The 19,170-nt window shown below is 51.4% G+C and overlaps 5 protein-coding genes across 6 annotated transcripts; 2 read left to right on the top strand and 3 right to left on the bottom strand.

The window, feature by feature from the left end:
• Positions 1 to 1,108: 1,108 nt before the first annotated feature.
• Positions 1,109 to 7,096, bottom strand: LOC131269000 (protein mesh). Its single transcript, XM_058271310.1, has 9 exons — positions 6,715 to 7,096; positions 5,176 to 5,780; positions 4,945 to 5,082; positions 4,119 to 4,885; positions 2,995 to 4,021; positions 2,803 to 2,932; positions 2,433 to 2,721; positions 2,150 to 2,337; positions 1,109 to 1,923 (listed from the first exon to the last, which is right to left on the bottom strand). Exons 1-9 carry the CDS (start codon positions 7,094 to 7,096, stop codon positions 1,109 to 1,111), a joined length of 4,341 nt encoding a protein of 1,446 aa, XP_058127293.1.
• Positions 7,097 to 10,273: 3,177 nt separating this feature from the next.
• LOC131268807 (lipoamide acyltransferase component of branched-chain alpha-keto acid dehydrogenase complex, mitochondrial) lies at positions 10,274 to 13,381 on the top strand. Its single transcript, XM_058271087.1, has 4 exons — positions 10,274 to 10,534; positions 11,615 to 12,316; positions 12,387 to 12,782; positions 12,863 to 13,381. Exons 1-4 carry the CDS (start codon positions 10,451 to 10,453, stop codon positions 13,100 to 13,102), a joined length of 1,422 nt encoding a protein of 473 aa, XP_058127070.1. The 5' UTR covers positions 10,274 to 10,450; the 3' UTR covers positions 13,103 to 13,381.
• A 58-nt stretch (positions 13,382 to 13,439) lies between these two features.
• LOC131269162 (uncharacterized) lies at positions 13,440 to 14,597 on the bottom strand. Its single transcript, XM_058271490.1, has one exon. It carries the CDS (start codon positions 14,594 to 14,596, stop codon positions 13,493 to 13,495), a length of 1,104 nt encoding a protein of 367 aa, XP_058127473.1. The 5' UTR covers position 14,597; the 3' UTR covers positions 13,440 to 13,492.
• A 452-nt stretch (positions 14,598 to 15,049) lies between these two features.
• LOC131268930 (rabenosyn-5) lies at positions 15,050 to 17,862 on the top strand. Of its 2 annotated transcripts, none has more exons than XM_058271226.1 (3): positions 15,050 to 15,183; positions 15,281 to 15,452; positions 15,531 to 17,862. In XM_058271226.1, exon 3 carries the CDS (start codon positions 15,831 to 15,833, stop codon positions 17,421 to 17,423), a length of 1,593 nt encoding a protein of 530 aa, XP_058127209.1. In that variant the 5' UTR covers positions 15,050 to 15,183; positions 15,281 to 15,452; positions 15,531 to 15,830; the 3' UTR covers positions 17,424 to 17,862. The 2 variants fall into 2 exon arrangements, with proteins under 2 accessions (XP_058127209.1, XP_058127210.1); XM_058271227.1 differs by having other exon boundaries at positions 15,499 to 17,862.
• On the bottom strand, positions 17,522 to 18,582 carry LOC131268931 (acyl-CoA-binding protein). Its single transcript, XM_058271228.1, has 2 exons — positions 18,384 to 18,582; positions 17,522 to 18,215 (listed from the first exon to the last, which is right to left on the bottom strand). The coding sequence occupies exons 1-2, from the start codon at positions 18,396 to 18,398 to the stop codon at positions 17,961 to 17,963; spliced, it is 270 nt and encodes an 89-aa protein (XP_058127211.1). The 5' UTR covers positions 18,399 to 18,582; the 3' UTR covers positions 17,522 to 17,960.
• Between the last annotated feature and the right edge of the window lie 588 nt (positions 18,583 to 19,170).

Here is a 19,170-nt window from a genome sequence, read left to right as displayed (position 1 = left end):
AAGTGAAGTCTATGTGCAAGTTTGAAACCCGCGTTGACGGAGTACTTGGAATACGTTTGGTGGTGGCCAGCAATGTAAGCTTGGCCGCAAACGTAGTATTTGTATTGATTGAACAAAAGGATCTACGAAATAAAATTAAGAGTTTATTCTCAGCTCCTTACAGACTAAACATTACTCACAGCACATACTACCGGTGGACTACTCCGAGCCACGGAGGTGCGTGCAGACGTTGGCGCACAACCCGAACGCTCAGTTGATCCTACCGGGAAGGTACCCTATAAAACGTTGCTCCCTGCCTTGCCTTTGCTCGCGCTGCGCTTCTGCCCTTGCCTGATCTTGTAGCGCACGATCAGCAGGACGATCAGGGCGACCGGGATGACGATCGCCATTACGATGCCGAACGAAACGCTCGTATTGCGCGCCACGTGCTCCTCCTCGCCTAGAACGACAGGTAAAACAAGGGCAAACGGAGGGGTGGGGCGCCCGATAAGACCAACAAAACCAAGAAGACATGGTAAGCGGGAGGGTCCATTCCGGTAGTACTAGCTTGAACAGCATCGAGCATTGCCATTGCTGCGTCTCTTGTCTGCGAAGGAGAGAGGGGTGCCCGGGGGGAGCCTACCTAACAGCTATAAGAATGTTGGGTTTGGTATGTGTAAGCCAGCGAGGGGGGGGGGTCGCTGCTCGGAAAAGAGGAAGATACACTTATTTATTAAGCTCTCACCAGTCGCAGCGGAACTCTTATCTTATCTGGAACACGACAGCGGAGTCGCGGACAGTTAGTATCCACGGGGACCTCCGTTCGCGTTGCACATACTAAGTAAACTTTCTTACCCTAATTTTGTATTGTTTGTTCGTGATTGTTTCTCGCTCGTTGCTGGTTTGCTCTACACTAACAAGTAGGTTTGAAGATTTTGTAGATAGAAACTGTGGGCATTGGACTCCGGCTGCATCTCGGAGATATGACAGATGGGCCGGGTCCAGCCGCGCTGACATGGAACTCTTGTCTGGATTTGTTGTGGGTGCAGCGTGTATGTGGCTAGTGAATGGCCCTATATGTGTGTGTGTGTTCATATAAGCTAGGGGTTGGAGTCGGTGTCTCCTGGACCTAGACCTCCGTCGAACGGCTGTCCATGCGGCTGGGCAGTCCGACATTTTGGACCAGCGGCTGGGTTTGGTTGCTTGGCTCGCCGCCATAGAAGTTGCGGCTGGTGTTGGGCAGCGGCGATAGGTTGCCTCCGACCTGCGGTCGCCGCTGGTTGAGGGGCGAGTTATCCTCCGTGGCGAAGCTGCTCGCCCGATCGATGTCGCTGAACGTCGGGCTGTAGGCACCATTCATCGGGGACTCTGGCTGCTGTTGCTGGCGTTGCTGCTGCTGCTGCTGCTGCTGCTGCTGCTGACCGAGCGTGGCCGGTGGGGGCGGTGGTGGATATCCCTTCATGTCGTCGTCATCCTCCTCCTCCTCGCCGGAGAACATGCCCGCCTGCTGCAGTCCGCCTCGCTGGCTGCGCCGACCTAGTTGTTTTTGATCAGCCAGGTTTTTATACTCGAAATCGCGTGCAACCTTAGCGCTATATTCACCTCCTTCCGAGGATGTGATATCTTCTTCGTCCAGGTCCATCTTTTTCGGCTCGAACTGGATGTTGGGCTTGCCCTCGAGCGGCTCGTTCGTCCGGTAGGTGGCGTCGTACCGCAGCGTCTTCTTGATGGTGGTGTCGTCGAACTCGCTGTCCTCGCCCTTGCGCAGTGTCGCCCGCGAACCGGAGCGGGACGGGAGCGGCAGGCGCCAGTCCGGATCCTCCTTACGCTTGCGCTTACGCAGGCAGTACACACCGCACACGATGCACAGCATCAGCGGAATGATCACAGCAATGACAATGCCAATCGCAATCCAAGCCGTACGACGCGAATAGAACACTCCACCTGGAGGACAATGCAAAACGGGACGTGTGAAGTGGAGGAGCATACAAAGCAAGAAAGGGGTTTGTTTTGGTCAGAGGAGGTGGAAGTGGATTCAAATTTGGCCACAATGTTAGTTCTGATTGAAGGAATAGGTAGCTACACTGCATATGTCCTTTCTTTCCCAAATCTGAACGCGGAAGAGGTAGTACATCCGCCTGCGAACATTGCGCATGCTGCCCATACTTACGCAAGCACTCGGTGTAGCCGTACTCCGGTACATCCCACTGGCCGTTCTCCATGCAGATGCGGCGGGAGTCACCAATCAGGAAGAACCCTTCGTTACACTCGAAGGACACGCGTGCCCCAGGCGTGAACAGGAAGTTGGATTTCCTACCGAAGCGAGGCGTCTCCAAGATACCGCACGATATGACCCGTCTGATGATAGGAGAATGGATTTATTAGAACACCACCAACAGCATGCCGTCAATCATTGTATCGAGCGATTGAACAAAGGGTGCACGTTCACTTACTTGTCGTTTACCGTCTGTATGTTAACCACACTCGCATAGTAGTTCTTGGTGAAGTGAGCCATTTCCCGGCTGAGCGACATACCATAGTCGAACCGACACTGGTAGCTCTCGCCGCATAGCTCTTGCGCCCGCACCACATCCTGCGTCCGGTTCGGCGGGAGGAACTGGCTCGGTTCTCGTATAAAGTTCGGCACGAAACTTCGGTTCGCAAAGTAACTCGATGTCCTGCCAAACTCGCGTGTAAACAGTGCCTGTCCGACGTTTTCCTCCTCACGATCCGATAGCATCCCTGTTTGCAAAATAAAAAAGTGTGTCCCATGAATAAGAATGAAGTCGTCGACAAGGAAAGGGAATTAGTTTGCAAGCTTACATTGTAAACCAAACTGCTCGTGTATGTTCTGGAAGTTGTTTATGTTGGGTGTCACTATAGCGCCGCCTGGTGTCACCAGATCGTCCTGCATATCCCAGCTCCAATTGCCAAACAGGCCGCGCGTTTTGTTCTGCAATATGAGATAATTATAGCACCCCCAGGGTTGACGGTCGACTGCTTCGTCTAACTTACGATAAAACTCCACGGTGTGTACACCCGTGCCGTCATGAAGCCGTTGTTTTCGACCACCTCCACGCCGACTCCGGACGAGAACATGATCACCACCTCGGACTGGTTGAGGATGTAGGTCGGCGTGTAGACGGTGACGCCATGGAAGTGCTGGAACTTGAGGCTCTGCCGGTCGAAGTAGATGCGCCGCTGGTCGGCGAACACGTCCAGCCGGTAGCGCCACTGAGCCTCCCGGGGACGCAGACGCACCTCGATGATGGTGGATGTGTTACCGCGGGCCACCACCGACGTCAGCTGCGTGGCCATGACCGGGCCGTGGAGGTTACGGGCCACCTGCTCGAAGCGACCCTGTACGTCGATCCGCTCGCGGCCATTGTTGCCACGCAGCAGCACAAACTCGCCCATGCCGTTGAAGGTGTACTGCAGTCCGTCGAAGGTGACGACGTGCGGATCGCCAAACACACCGGCCACACCGGGTGCCTGGTAGGCGATGCAGTCCTGCGACGGACGTCGCTCGAAGCGGAACGTCTCGCAGCCGACGGCCTGCTCATCCTGCCACATGCAGCACGAGTAGTACGGCCGGACGTCGTGGAACCAGGTCGACAGGGTGGGAACCTTGTTTGCCTCGTTCCACGGAATCTGACCGATGTTGTGGTTGCGGCGGGGTCTCGAGCCCCACATCTGATCGTACGAAAGCATCAGGTAGCCGTTTCGATCGTAGCAGCACTGCTGCTCCGAGCCCTGCACCGTTGGTTGGCCCGAGCGCACGCAGTGGATCGCGCCGCGATGCTGCAGGCAGGTCGGATTCGAGTCTCGATCGCAGTCCGGATCGGGCAGGTAGCGACCCTTGTCGTGCAGCGCGTGCTCCAGCGTGCACGGGCAGATGGGGAGCTCGTGGGCAAAGTTCCGCAAAAACCGATCCGTACGCAGCCAGTTCTCGCAGAGCGCCCGCGGCCAGTTACGACCGTGGATACGCTCCCACTGCGGCCCAAAGTACCAGCCAAGCGGAATCGGTTTCGACCACAGTACGCTGTGTGTGTGTGTGTGTGTGTGTTTGGAGAGAAAGAGAACGCAAAGCTATATACCCTATGGTCCTGTCTATGGGCGAAAGAGAACCGCATACTTACGGTGAAATGCGCAGGTTGTTGTACTGCTCCGGATTGGTGAGGTTGATCTGGATGAAGCCGAACTGCATGTCGAACGTGCGCGGGTTGTCGCGGTTGCGGTAGTTCGCCGGCACGATCGTGTACACGCCCGTGTTGGTCAGCTGCGTTTCGAGCATATCGATAAACTCCAGCTCCGGCCGGATCGTAGCCTCCCGGTAGCCCCACAGCGAGATCTGCACGTTCGCGTTCAGGTTCGTCGTCAGATTGAACCGGTTCCAGGTGATGCGGATCTCGTTCGGGTTGCGCCGATGCACGTCGTCCGTCTCGAAGAAGATGCGATCGGTGGCGGTGGCGGGCGTCTCGACGAAGTAGCGGCCACGCCACTTGAACCGCTCCGTGCCGATGGAAATCTCGAAGCGGATGTAGCCCTGCGCCTTCAGGAACGGCTGGATGCAGATCGCCCGGTTCGTGTCCACCACCGTGCCGACCACCTCCTCCGTGTCGAACCGGCACGCCACTCGGTCGTTCCGGTCGAAGCACGGCCCGGTAATGTTCACCACCGTGCCGCCCAGCATGTTGCCCGACTCGGGCGCAAACACCAGCGGCAGATGGGACGCGTCAATGTCCTTGTTGCACGTGCCCAGCATGATGCGCTCGTCGATGCGGAATATGTGCCGCCCGGGGAATCCGTTCGCCCAGCCACGCCCGGTCAGATCGCGCAGGACCGACGCCTGGCTGTACGGCTTGTACTCGTAGGCCTGCGTACCGTTGCCGGCATTGAATCCGATCTGGAAGCGGGAAACAACATTGAGAACCCGCATCCCTAATCCCAGAAGACCAAACTTACATAAGCGGGAACACCACCTTCGCCTCCAGTCGTATCTCCACCGGCTTCCGTGTGCGACGACCAGTTGATTTCGGCATAGTTGAATATGGCGTACGTGTACACCTCATCGGTGGCCAGGACCATCTGGAAGGTGTTCGTCTGGGGGAAAAAAATGGCGGAAACGGCGCAGGGGTTATATTAAATGTAAGCACGACCGACTCTCCCACTTAGTTCACCGAACGGAAAACCTACCCGGAACAGCGAGTTGTCGATACCGCCGGCAAAGCTCATGTTCTTCCAGGTCGTAATGATGACGTGCTTCGGCACGAACGTGTCCGAACCGACCACCCCCTCGCGGATATCCCACATCACGCGCTCGCGCATCTCAGCTCCCGCCCGATCGGTGCGCGTCATCAAGTCGCGCTCCATCCGGAAGTACACACCCGCCGCCCGCTGGTCGAAGTCCGTCTGGTAGATGCGCCCGATGCGGCACTTCGAGAAGAAGATTCCGATGAACGACGGATCGTTCCGCTGCGGCCAGTCCTTGATGGGGAACGACAGCGGGTAGGTGTAGTGCTCGGGCGGATCGGAAAACTCCAGGAAGCCGTTCATCGAGACGCGCGTATAGTTGAACCGGAAGCCGAAGAACGGCAGCTGGAAGTTGAAGTTCTTGTGCACCTGCGGCATCGACGCGTGTATGTCGCGCTGCAGATCGCCCGTGTTTTCCGGACCACCGCGATCGTAGAACGGGTACAGGAAGTTACGCCGAATCTGGGCCAGACGGGTCGGGTTGATGGTGTAACCACCATCGATGCTGTGCCTGGGCGGTTCCTTCGGTTGCTCACGATTCATCGGATCTAGAAACGATCGGTGACAGGTACTTCTATCAATTTTCCATATAACATACTCAAGTGGATCCGCAGCCACAACGAGAGCGTTATCTTACTAGGCAGTGCCATTTCTAGTACGCTGATGAGTCATTAAGCGCACTTCCGGAAACTAGTGTGTTTGGTCTTTGGAATATGACTCAACAGCGGTGACTGGATAGCATCTTTCAGGTATGATTTTCATTTGTTTTCAGAAGGCCAAGTTAAAATCTTGGGCATGAAAATTCTAAGAGCCTGAATTAATGTTGCAACTCAGTTATCGCTCATATAGCTCAAGGTGTGTTGCACACGGTAGGCAATGTTCCCGCAAGTATTGCCTACGACCCGCCCAGTCCGAATCTTTGCCAGTAACAGGTTGCTTATCAGTTTCTGTTTGCAAAGCAATCGATCGACATTTCCTTTCTTTTTTGTTCCGTTGATACCTCCGATCATTGGAACCTTTTATCGTTTGTTGCTCAGGAGGACCAATGTGGCAAACCTTGTCAATTCATCCACCATCGCCGTGCGATGTGTTGGGCGCAAATTGCGACATATCTCGTACAGTCGACACACAACCCGGTCGTCCGCTGGAGTTTTCGAAGCACTTGACTTGGTACAGAGGGCAAAAACGAAGAAAAAACGCCCCTGAGCTCTAATCTAATCAATAGCGAGCGTTCCCGCAAATGGATGTCTCATCGGCAAGAGGAACATGATTGGGCCTGATAAGATAACCGGGCCTTAAGCAGCCGGATGGGGCCCGGGAACATATTTTACCCGCCTGAAGCCTAACGGTTAGGTATGCTGAGGGCGCAACCTGCTCTGTTTCGCTTTCTGATGAAGAATATGCCCCAATGTCATTGCGATAAAGGTGTGCGCAGCGGAAAATGGAACTGAACAGTCTGGTTTGCATATGGAGCACGCTTACCTTCCCAGTTGTAGTTGGTATCGGCCATGTCCAGGCCCATGTTGAAATCGTCGTACATGAAGTACTTGCCCTTCTTGGCTTGCCCACCCTCCGCCACGGTATCGGTGTCTACATCGACCACATCCTCGTGCATCGCTGCAACCGCCGAGTCCTCGTCCGCTGGTTGATCGTCGCCCTCCTCCCCGAGCCCACCGTCATCTGCCGGGTCGTCCTGATCTGGTTCCGTTTGATCGTTGTCCGCTGCCGGCTCCGCATCGTAATCGCCATCGTCTGCAGCGCCCCCATCCTCCTGGGCGGACTCACCGTCCTCGGCGGCGACATTGGTTGATTGAGCCACCAGCGCCACCGCACAGAACAGCAGCAGAAGTAACTTCCACCGCATGGCTGCGCACTCCGTTAGTCACTTCACGTTCGCACTCTCCCGCACCTCGTTGTTGGTCCACTAGGGTTACTAAAGCACGCCACTACACGGCGATCCCTGATACTCGTCCGCAATCAAATGTCTATCTGTGCACTATAACACACTGTCACTGGCTGTATCACTCCGAGATCGGTTTGCGGCTCATGTGAAGATTTCCAACCGCTCTGGGCGTTGTCTTGTCGATAACTGGATACGCTAACAGGTGCCCTCGTACACCTGATGCGACAGTTTAGGCTGGTATGGTGCGCTTATCGCTCGACCCCGCTGTACGCTTCGCTGGCAAAGATAACACGCGGTCCCAAGATAAGATAGATGCGTATGGGTGCCGTACCCTAGGAATGCGTAAGCAAACGCTCCAAAACTGGCAAATCGGTCCCCACTCACATATCCCTGCCAGCTCAACAAGAAGCCCGGCCCGGGCCAGCAAGGGTTTTGCGATTACAGCAAACAACGCAATCCCGTAACCCTTTCGGTGGTAGACTAGGTTTTCCACACTACATGGTTACCGTTCCTGATGTCTGCTTTTCGTTCTCCAGCCCTTCGCGGTTGTGCAAGTTAGTCAACGGTTGCGTACCGCTATCGTGCTGATAATAAAAAAGCAGGTTGAAACAGTGATAACGGAAATGGTGTCATGATTCACACGCTCACTTCTAGGAATCGCCACTACGGTTTTGATCCCAACTCTCCCGGCGATGATGGTGATCGAGCGATTGCTCAGGATGGCAATATAGGGCATATCCGAACTATCGGAGTATTCCGTGCTGTCTTTTTGATATTTCTAGATCAATGGCGGCCAGATGGAAGTATCGAAATCTGCCTGAGGAGTTGATTTCTGTACTTCCTGTAAGGTAATGCCAAACTGATAGCATTTTTTTTATAAAAATTCCAGAACTTCAACAAAGTTACCTGATCTTTGCAAACAATTTAGAATAGCTTGAATATTCTTCTCCAATGGGATTGTTAATCTGCGTCTAACCACTTCCCAAAATGTCTACATTCTTATTCGTATACAATAGGTATGATGCAACCAGCAATTCTTTGTTACTTGCCTTAGGCTTAAGGCTTGAAATAAAGTTGGCGTTACTATGATTATCGCATATTTCCGTAGGACTATTTGAGCATCAAAACTTAGATCTTTAAGAAGACATCACTTCCATACCATAGTTATTCTGGAACTGAGTGGCTACTAAGTGAAATGTATAAGTCATAATACTTAAGACATAAGTCGTAAAATTAAAAACTGTATTGAGAATCCAGTGGATTTATTTCGTTCGCTTCGTCAAAACGCTTGAAGTTACTATAAATCATACATTTCTCGGAACTTTTATCGATGATTCATAGCCGCTGCATAGTTGAAAGGGCGATGCTACTCTGGGCTATGGGAATTTAGTTTACGTCTGCCCAACGAAAAGCATACCTTCGTTCAGTCAACGTAAAATTAACCGAAGCGAAAAGAATGTGCGATAAGCGTTTCCTCGGGGTCGCAAATGATATGATTCGATTCGAACGATAAATCGAAGCAGCGATAAAGGTGCTGAAAATACTAGCGACTACCACAGCCCTTTGGTTTGCCATGGTACTGATGAAATTGATTCACCGCGAGGTTTGCTATTTCCGGACGTTCATTTTTGCTGGTGACTGATACGAATTGCATGCAACTTCAGCTGGCAGGAAGTTGCTTTTGTCCGGGATTCTTATGCGACACATGAGGCTGCTATGGTTTAGAGAATGGGACAAACAAACGATCTACCAAGAGCCGTGTTCCAACGTATTATTTATAAATCAATCACAACAGTATAAGTAATCATTATTTCACCACATTACAAAAATAAACATTACTGTTTCTTCGATGAGTCGGCAACTTGCCATTAGGCGCAAAGTCTTTTAAGTGTCGCTGCAATCGGTCCACATATTTTATTCGTCTCAAGAGCTCAAAACCTTTCGTCACTTTATTTTACAGCAAAGAACAAATATCTTTCAAATAAACATTTTGGATAAACATCCAGATCATTTACTCGTACATAAACGAAGCAACTCGGGCTAGAAATAAAGCGAAAGTTGGACACTTTCCAACAAAATTGATTTCCTCTGAATTTTATATTTAAAAATGACGTTTTTGTCATATATGAATTGATGAAATGTGCCCATTAAAACAATACATTCAATTTAAACAATGTTACAACACACCTGAGATCTTTAGGATTATGCCATTGGATTTTAACAAATATTCAGCCGTTTTAGAGATATCAAACCGCATATTGTGTTGAGGTTAAAATTACCACTGGTTGGATTCTAGTATTTTTTATTATGGTAATTATAATGGTCTCTAGCAGCACCTCCAGCGGAAACGATTAAATGACCCTGAAGGTGTTGTGCATGTGAGTCACCGGAAGGATTGCAACCAGTCGATGTAGCTTTTTTGTAAGTTACTTCCGATAAAAAAGCACAACACCAGAGGGCGCTATGCTTCTGATAAAATGTGCCACCCAGAGAAATCTGTCCGTTATCAATTTTATAATGAAAACTGCAACATTAAATATTTCAATAATAATAAGTTTCTCGTAAATCGTAAAGCTAGTTGTTCGATGTTTCCTACTAATTCCATGTTGTTTTCTTCCGACCTACGGTTGTTTTCGCTTTCAGGAGTTTATGCACGATTCTACATGCATGATGTTTGAACCGGCAACACAAATGGCCATTATCAACCAGGAGGCGGGGGCCCGATTCCTGCCGGTTGGTGAGATGGTTGCTCCAAGGTCGCCTAATCGAACACGTGGTTGTTTTGCTTCCCTCCGTGTTGCCTTTGTCATCAGCACAACCACACGCAGGGGTAGGGAAGGTGTACGTAAAATATCCCTCCATCCATCCTGGGCACACCTCTGATAACGGTACCGGTTCAGCTGGGCCGCCTTCGTCGCGGTCATGAAGGAAGTTGTATGCTGTCACTGGAGCAAGCTGCTGGAGCATACGGAAGAACGATGTTGGGACGTGGAGTGTTAGCGCCTTGGAGCAATAAGCACACGAACACCACACCGCACCAGAATCCAGTGCGGCGCGCGGTCTGAGACCACTAACACCAACAGTGGCGCTTCAGTGCCGACGCGATACGTACGCAGCTCGCACATTAGGCACCTCCATCAGCCAGCGTGACGAAGGTTCGGCCAGGCAGGTTCGCAGTTCGCCGATCGCCTGTCGTACAGACCGGTCAGTCCGCAGAGACCGCTCGCAGTTGGCATAGGCTAGGGTCAGGAAAAGCGCTCAACATTCGACAACCCGTGTCCGTAAGCATAAACCGTTTCGTTTGCCTCCGGAACCATGGCTGGACTCATCAACCTACGCCGCTACGGGGCTGCCCTCGTGCGGCAGCATCTGCTCGGAGGCTCCAACCGTCGACAGCCCGTAAGTAAACACAATGCGCGAGAGGAAGTAGAAAACGGAAGGCTCGCGGACATAACTCCTGTTCCCGCTGAGGGGAGTTTGTGGCGCAGGCTTACGTAACAAATTGATACGACGACGGCGGTGACATCCCACGATCAACAACATGTACGATAAGCAGCAGCATCGCCTCGTGTGTGTGTGTGTGTGTGCACGCACCCGCCAATGTTTTCGCGGCGATCGGACACGGGGTGGCGCCTACCAGCGAGCAATTTTGCTGATCCGAGCTGTCCCGCGGGTTGTCGCTGTGGTCGTGCTCTGATCGCTCAAAACAGCTCGTTTCACTTTCGTTCGCTACACGTTGTCGCGCCCCACATGTGTTTGTTTCATCCCGCGGGGAACACGGTTGTGTTTTTCTACTTCCCTTTCGCGGCTGGAATGTTCTGCTGCTTGTCAACACTGTTGCCAGCTGAAATTGTAAACCGATCGAACCGAAATCGGAAGAGGTTCACAATTGAAGTAAACGCCTTTCAAGTGTCATGCTTGCGCTGGAGGCAAATAAAACGCAGGCATCCACAAGTTTCAAATATTTGAAATGGATCGAGTAAACACGTGCACATTAGTCTCCACTCGCTAATTCTCGCCAAAGTTCGCTTAACGATGAGCATACAAAGTCCTACAGCGCCGCTACAGGGAATGAAGCCATACGACGATCTGTAACCAACGGGTTAGCCTGGTAGCAGCAGAAATCATTCGGGACAAATGCACCGCATCTTGCGTCATACATAGTGTGCAGTTTCCGACCCGACTTCAATCAATCTACCCAGCTACTCGCTGGAATCACGCAATCAGATCGACCATCAGTAAACCGACCCACGTTGCATGCGTAACCGTCGGCCGAAGGAGTAATGGAACCCTTAATTGCGATCGGATTAATCCGCACGCAAAGATTGTATTTTTGATAATTTTGATCCATCCATTAATTCTTGGTTAATCATTCTTATTAATTAACCTCGCAATGAATTAAATCCAATCAGTTCCAGTCTGCTAGAGTAAGTGGATGGCCGTTTCATGAACTACTTCTCTGCTTATCCTACCGGGCAGGTAATTTATGCTAAGGGCAGCGCCGCCCAACGATCGCTGTACACGAGTGCCATGCTCGAGCGCACCGTGTCCTTCCATCTGTCCGACATCGGCGAGGGCATCCGGGAGGTGACGGTGAAGGAGTGGTACGTGAAGGTGGGCGATGTCGTCGAGCAGTTCGACAATCTGTGCGAGGTGCAGAGCGACAAGGCCTCGGTGACCATCACTAGCCGGTACGATGGCAAGATCGTGAAGCTGCACCACGATGTCGATGAGATTGCGCTGGTCGGCAAGCCGCTGCTCGATTTCGACGTCGCAGACGAAGCGGAGGATGAAAGTGGCAGCAGTAGCAGCAGTAGCGATAGCTCAGACGACGAATCGAAACCGGCAGCGGCGGGTGAGAAAGGTGCCTCCGGGCCGGAACCCTCCGGAAAGGTGCTGGCAACACCGGCTGTGCGCCGGATCGCCATGGAAAACAAAGTGGATCTGGCGAAGGTGACGGCGACGGGACGCAATGGTCGCGTACTGAAAGGGGATGTACTCGAATATCTGGAGGTTATTCCGAAGGGCACGGTCAAGCCACATCCCACGCTTGCGAAGAGCCAACCAGCACCGAAGCCTTCCTCGACGACTCCGGCTCCGATCGACCTGAAGCAGGCAGAGACCGTTCTTCCATTGAAGGGTGTAGCAAAGGCGATGGTTAAATCAATGACGGAGGCACTGGTATGTCGATCAGAACCACATCAAATCATTCACTTTTCGTCAATTATGACACTTTATTTTATATCACCAGAAAATTCCACACTTTGCGTACTGCGACGAGGTGGACGTTAGCAAGCTGGTGGCGGTGCGCGAACAGCTTAAGGAGGAGGCCACCAGCCAAGGTATCAAGCTAACCTACATGCCCTTCTTCCTGAAGGCTGCGTCTAACGCGCTGTTAAAATACCCGATCCTGAACAGCTCGTTCGACGAAGCGAACGAAAGCGTCATCCTCAAAGCGTACCACAACATCAGCGTCGCGATGCAAACCCCCCAGGGATTGGTGGTGCCGAACGTGAAGCACATCGAGCAGAAGTCCATCCTGCAGATAGCGACCGAGCTGAACGCGCTCCAGGAGCGCGGTGCCAAGGGTGCCCTAACGCCCAACGATTTTGCCAACGGCACGTTCGCGCTGTCGAACATTGGAATCGTACGTCCTGCGCAACTATTACTAAAAACCCTTGGAATTTCGTAACGAATTCGCTTTTCCCTTCTCCCCTCGTCCCACAGATTGGAGGTACCTACACGCACCCGGTGGTGATGACGCCCCAGGTTGCGATCGGTGGGCTTGGTCAAACTCGCGTCCTGCCCCGCTTCAACGAGAACGGTCAGGTTGTACCGGCGCACATCATGGTCGTCAGCTGGACAGCCGATCATCGTGTTATTGATGGCGTCACGATGGCCAGCTTTTCCAACCTGTGGAAGCGCTACTTGGAAAACCCGAACCTGCTGATGCTGGGTGCGAAGTAGGGTGGAACGGGCACCAGCCTTCACATACACACGAAAACGTTCGCTACAAAAACTGCATTCCCCATTTAACGTGCCGATATTGCATTTACTAGTCTTTAAGAGCAATACTATCCCACTGACCGCGTGTTACCCGATCCCTGGTGCAGGTGCGGGGAACCGTGGAAGGTGTCTATCGAGCAGAGCTCAAACCGGACGAGATCGCTATGCTGTGTTTGTAGATTATTTACGGAAGATAAGGTACCGAAAATCATACACTTGCGATCATGTCAATAAACAATAACGAAGTATGACAATTCTTTCAGTCTTCAATGCCGAAAACTCTTAACCATTTGAGCAACACTCTCCAAGTTTAGTTTTATTTCTCAGCTCAGCTTTTCTTTTGCATGTTTACTATCTAGGTTTGATAAGCGTTTCGTATGTCACTCCTTTTTCGAATTTACCAAACAAATCCTTGACGCTGTTTATCAGCTTCTGACTAGCGGAATCTTTTCCAAACTTGGGTAGGCAATCCTTAAACCTTAGAGCAAGCCAACGAGAATGAATATGATTTTGATTAACCCAGGTGAAGTGACGCTGTAGCACTAGGATCATTTCTTGGAACATCATTAATTTCGAGTGTGATCGGTCCATCTCGCATGGAAGCTCTATCATTTTCCAAGGGTCTATGAAGCGCAAATCGTTTTTCGTGACGTTGAAAATCGTCGGCAGAAGCATCGTAAACTCGTCCGGAAAGTCACGGTCAAGCGAAGCTAGATCGACGATGTTGTCGGCTGACAAAAAGATTCGCTTAAAATACCCTCCAGCAGCATCAACCATAGTCGTCCAAAGGAGTCGCTCATCCGTTTGATTGCGCACCGTTTTCCCGTCGTCAGCAAACACCACCCACCGGGCGCCGTTGGCAAACAGTGCGCCGAGGTAGCCTTCATGATACTTATGGGTCACCAATGGGCTGCGCAGATGGTGGTAGAACTCGAGCTGCTCCTGCCGCGCCGGCAGCATCCGAACGAAGGCGATCAGATTTTCGATGTTCTGCCGGTGGCGGCGCGGTTTCGCGAAGATCCGATCCACAACCGAGCGCCAATCTTCCCAGCCACGCGATTCTAGGTACAGCGTCATGGCTTCCGCGAGGCGACCCGCTTCGATCGCCGCAACCATCGTACTCTTACGCAGCCCCGCGTTAGGGCCAAGCGGTGGATTAAGTGTCCTTCTTCCCAGTGCATTAAGAAAAGGCCTCACCGCCTTGGTAACGGGGCCCGTTTCCGACATAAGTCCAGCCACGTGTTTGAGAAGAACCTCGTACGCTTGTGTCAGCTTATCGCGCTCGCCTTCACTATGCCGTTTGCACGCCGCGTGGAAATCCGGCGGGAGAACGGCATTATCCCGGGGCGCCTGACAGTAGGTACTAGGCTGGGGGGCAAAATTGTTGCGTAGGGATGCCTCCACCCGCGCCGCTAGCAGCAGCGCTAGTAGTAAACAAGTAGCCGTAACCCTCATAGTCTTTGTGATCAACTAGCTTCCAGTACGAACCGAATTGTACTTATATGAAAGCGGCCTACTTGCTGCACTTCATCATTTCTGCGCATTGGCAGCAAGCAAACAAGCTATTAATCAAAGCCTACGAGTACCGGCTGAGTAAATTGATGCATGTTTTTCCTCTTGCTTGTCATATGCAAAGAGTTGATCTCAAATAGTTATTAAAACAACAATTTTATCGAGTGTTTTTCTTTTATCAGGTAAATAAAAATAAATGTACAACAAACGTCGAATGATTATTTCAATACCTATCTATTCTCATCAACGTTCACTTTGAATTTTAAACGCAAAATTGCCGTTCGTCGACAATCAGCCGATTGTCCTACCCCTCACATTTTTCTGACTGTCAACTGCATCTTTCGTCGTATGTTGTTCATGTACGTTGTCGATGAATCGCTGGTGCAGATTGCTTAAGATCGCAGTCTGTGCATCCCATCCTGAGAAATTCCGAGTTCGTGTTATCACCACAGGAAATCCATCGTTTATTATTTCCGCGTGGCAATTCGGTCACCAATCAGCAAAGCAGAAGACACCGTAGTGTAAAAAGGGTGTGTATGAGTGTGATAAACATTGACCTAAATCAGGAAAAAGGTTAAACAACTATAATATTCCTCTTCACTGCTGGTGCAACCTTCCTGCTATCAGACGGAGTGGCCTATCTGGCAGAGATTGTCGTGAAAGTATTCGCGTGCTGCTTCAACAACCTCCTTTTTTGGAAAGAAAGACCAGCTACGCCGGTAGGAACATTGGGTTGCCTTTCCGACCGGGTTCCGTGATTGGCGATTGAACCCGTCATGTCAGTCATATGATCGATCAGGTAATTAATATAATGGAAAGGAAAAATTAACATTAACAGGAATCAGTTTATGGTCTCTTTATTTTCTTCCCCTGCAAGACCTGCTTCCCCACCGTCCAGAACCGCTCGGCAGAGAGCGGTCAATCACGTTAGTGAGTCATCAAGGAGAAGGTCATTTTAATTGACAGTAACAAAACAATAGTACAGCGTTATAGTCATCCTCCACATCCTGTCCTGGGCTGCAAGGATACAAGTAACACTTCTTCGTCTTCTTTGGCGCGAAGACCGTCGTCGGTCATGTCTGCCCAATAAGGAATAGTCCTCTCGTAAAGGCAAAAGTTCGGTCTAAGAGCACAATCCCTAGGGGGAGTAAACCAGTAACCGACAACAACACATACAATGGCAAACCCATTCGGTGAGCCTATCGGCGACGAGGGTGCTACTGCCTCTGGTTCTAGCTTTGTACATGGCACCGACAGTGATAACGAAATACTTGAGGGTTTTCTCTGCCCGATCTGCAAGAACGACCTACGTACTCCGGAGCGACTGACGGTGCACGTAGAGCAGGAACACTCGGACGAGCAGGATCTGCTGAAGTCGTTGAAGGAAATTTTCAGCTTCGCCAAGCAGGGCATACTGAAGAAGGGCAAAAAGAAACCCGGCCCTTACGACAGCCCGAACGAGGCGTCGGGGGTGAAAGGTGCAGACGTCGGCATCTGCCCAACGGCCGCCTCGTCGCAAAACAACCCGCTGCTGCAGCCCACCGTCGTCCAGGTGGTTGGCTGCGAGTGTGATCACATGGCATATTTTAAGGCCGTGCGCAACCCACGGCTGGAGCGGTACGCATCGGAGACGAACAAGCTGATCATCCGGCTGGACAAGTTGCTCGACGGCTGCCCGACCGACCCGGACGGCAAAAAGCGCCACGAGCAGAGCAAGGTACCGTGGATCGACGGGAAGCTGGTGAAGCTGTGTCCGAGTTGTGCAAAAAGCTTCGGAATTACGCGCCGCCAGCATCACTGCCGGGTGTGCGGTTCGGTCATGTGCGATGGCTGCTCGCTGTATCTCAGCTTCGAGGACGCGCGGAACATCGTGCAGCCGAATCCGGCCAGCCCAACCTCCCGGAATCGACCAGACGAAGGCATCGATGCACCGGCCAACGAAACTGAGAGCTTCCGCGTGTGCGAGCACTGCCTGCACCTACTGATGAACCGGATGGAGATGCAAGACTCGCGAGTGGATCGTCCGCCAATAACTCGGCTGTACGAGTGGCTGCAGCGCGAGCGCACCGGCATAGAACCCGACATACCGATGTACCGTCGCATTTTGGATAGTCTGTACGAAGGAGACGTGATTTTCCGCCTGTCGGACGCATCGGCCCTGCGTGAGAAGATCGGACGGACCGCTGAGCGGCTCGACGATATAAGCAAGTCCGTCCTGGTGCTTCCCTTCGCAGCTGGCAGCCGTGAGGAGGCGCTCAAGAAAGCCATCCGGTTAGCGTGCGTCTCGTATATCAAGGAGTGCATGCTGTCGATCCCACCATTGCCGGTAGAGGAGGAGATCAAAAAGATTCAGATCCGGCGGCGCCAGGAGACGGCCCGGCGTGAGGAACGCGAGCGCATGCTGGCCCAGGAGGCGTACGAGCGGTACGAGCTGCTGCAGGCGGGTAACGTCGATCCAACGTTGTCCTCCGCCTCGTACAACAACGGCAGCTCGTCCAGCTCCAGTACGGCCTCTACGGCAGAAATGACTGTCGGCCGGTTCGCGCCCGCCGCCATCTCAACGATGGACAACTGGAGTGGTACGCAGACGGGCGCGGCTAGTAACCCCAACTCGACAGCCGATCCACTCATCGACCAGATCAATATCGTGAAGGGTTACATTCGGCAGGCGCGTGAAGCGATGCGCTTCGAGGAGGTGGCCACGCTCGAGCAGAACCTGAGCGAGCTCACCCAGGAGTTCTACAACCGACAGCGGTTGGCGTCGCAGTGACCCACTCCAAGACGCTGAAGGTAAGAAACAAATATGCATTTGTTGAAGCGAAGAAGCTACAGATTTTCTGTCAACCAAATGAAACGACGCTGCAAGCCGACGGTTCGTACTCGTGATGTTAATTTATTCCATAGCAAAATATTACAGTATTTTTAAACAAACATTACAAAAGGATATCATTTCCTTTTCCGTTTCCTTTGTATTTTGCTTTCGTAAGCGCTTAAAGAGAATTTAATAAAGATCAATAGAAAATAAATCAACAAAATTTCAAATCATCATTCTTGATCGTTAAGGGCTAAGTCTTTCCGTTAGTTCGAGACTGAATTCAACGCAATTAAACGTTCCGTTTCCGTTCGCTTCTCAAATGCCTACACGCTGGTAGGATGGCGTACTCTGAGATTGTGCGAAATGAAGAGTAGTAGATAATATAGGTTAAATTTGTACCGCAAAAATATGTTCACAAGCGTACGTGCGCGCACCAACACACAAACCGCAGCTACCAAGAGTCCGAGGAGAGGGAGGAGGAGCGAGGATGCTTTACTTCAGTCCATGCTGCTCGATCAGCTCCTTCACCTTGTCCACGTACGCCTGCTTGGCATCGTCCTGGGAGGTGCCCTTGCGGCCGTTCCACGACTCCCACTTCGATTTCCCCTTGAAGTCGAGGAAGCCCGGCTTCTCCGTGTTGCAGTCACCAACCGTCGCCTGCTTGTACAGCCCGTAAATGACCAGCAGGTCCGCATCGGCCGGGGTTGCCTTCAGGTTTTTCACATCCTCAACGGCCTTGTTGAAGTTCTACGCACGTGGAAAGAAGGAAGCAGCGCAAATAAAGGATTAGTCGATTGTCGAAGGCTCAAGGATAACCGGGGGGAGGGGAAACAAAGGCAACGATAGAAAAGCAATGCGGTTCAAGTAACCTAGAAATATGTTTGGACATTACAAACGTAAACGAAGTGTTCTTACTTCTTCAAGGGACATTCTGCGGCGGTCGTTCTTGTCGGTAGTTGTCAAATTGGCGAAAAAAGTCTCTCGTTTCGTCGCACACGGTGGCACACGTTGCAAATCTCTTTCGCAGCACGTACAAAGCTAGTTCTACTAGCATTCAGCAGACTCCAATACCGGTATTTCCTGCAAGGCACCGCAGGTGCAGCGTTGACAAGCGTTACGCGGTGCACTCATGCGTTACCAGCGGCTCGACTGTCAAATACAACTGGGTTTCACAAATCCAACTGGATTGTTGTACCATCAAAATGTAGCGAAAACTGTTCGAATGCGCAATTTTCTTGGCGTGGGGAAAATATTCTACGATTTTCTTGTCCATCGCCATCCCTTTTAAATTGTTCAATCAATGGATGGCCTTTCACACCTGCCTTGCGTTACATATTGTTAAATTTTATTCCGTTTTGGGGCAAGTGGGATGTGAAACACCTGCCATACTGGTATAAGCAGCTACAGTGCCTGCAAGTCAATGTGTTTTGCCAAAAGCAACGAAGCCAAGAAAAATTGAAAAAAACATTAATTTATTTATTCTCCTACCTTAAGGATTAAATCGCAATATAAACAAGCTAGACTCTACAGATGGTTGTGCTTAGCGGAAGTCTCGAAAACACAAAAAAAAACTGTTTGGACATCTCCTTCTGTTTGGTAAACATTCGCACCAAGCAAACTGTCAAAATCAGCTGCTAAAACAGCCGTTCGTACGTTCCACATCGCTCATCTCCGTCCGCGAAACATGAGCGCCGTTGGTTAA

This window comes from Anopheles coustani, chromosome X (genome assembly GCF_943734705.1).
Source record: "Anopheles coustani chromosome X, idAnoCousDA_361_x.2, whole genome shotgun sequence".
In the NCBI taxonomy this organism is placed as follows: Eukaryota; Metazoa; Arthropoda; class Insecta; order Diptera; family Culicidae; genus Anopheles; species Anopheles coustani.
The sequence above is the reverse complement of the archived record's forward strand: the minus strand, read 5'-3'. Positions and strand labels throughout refer to the sequence as shown.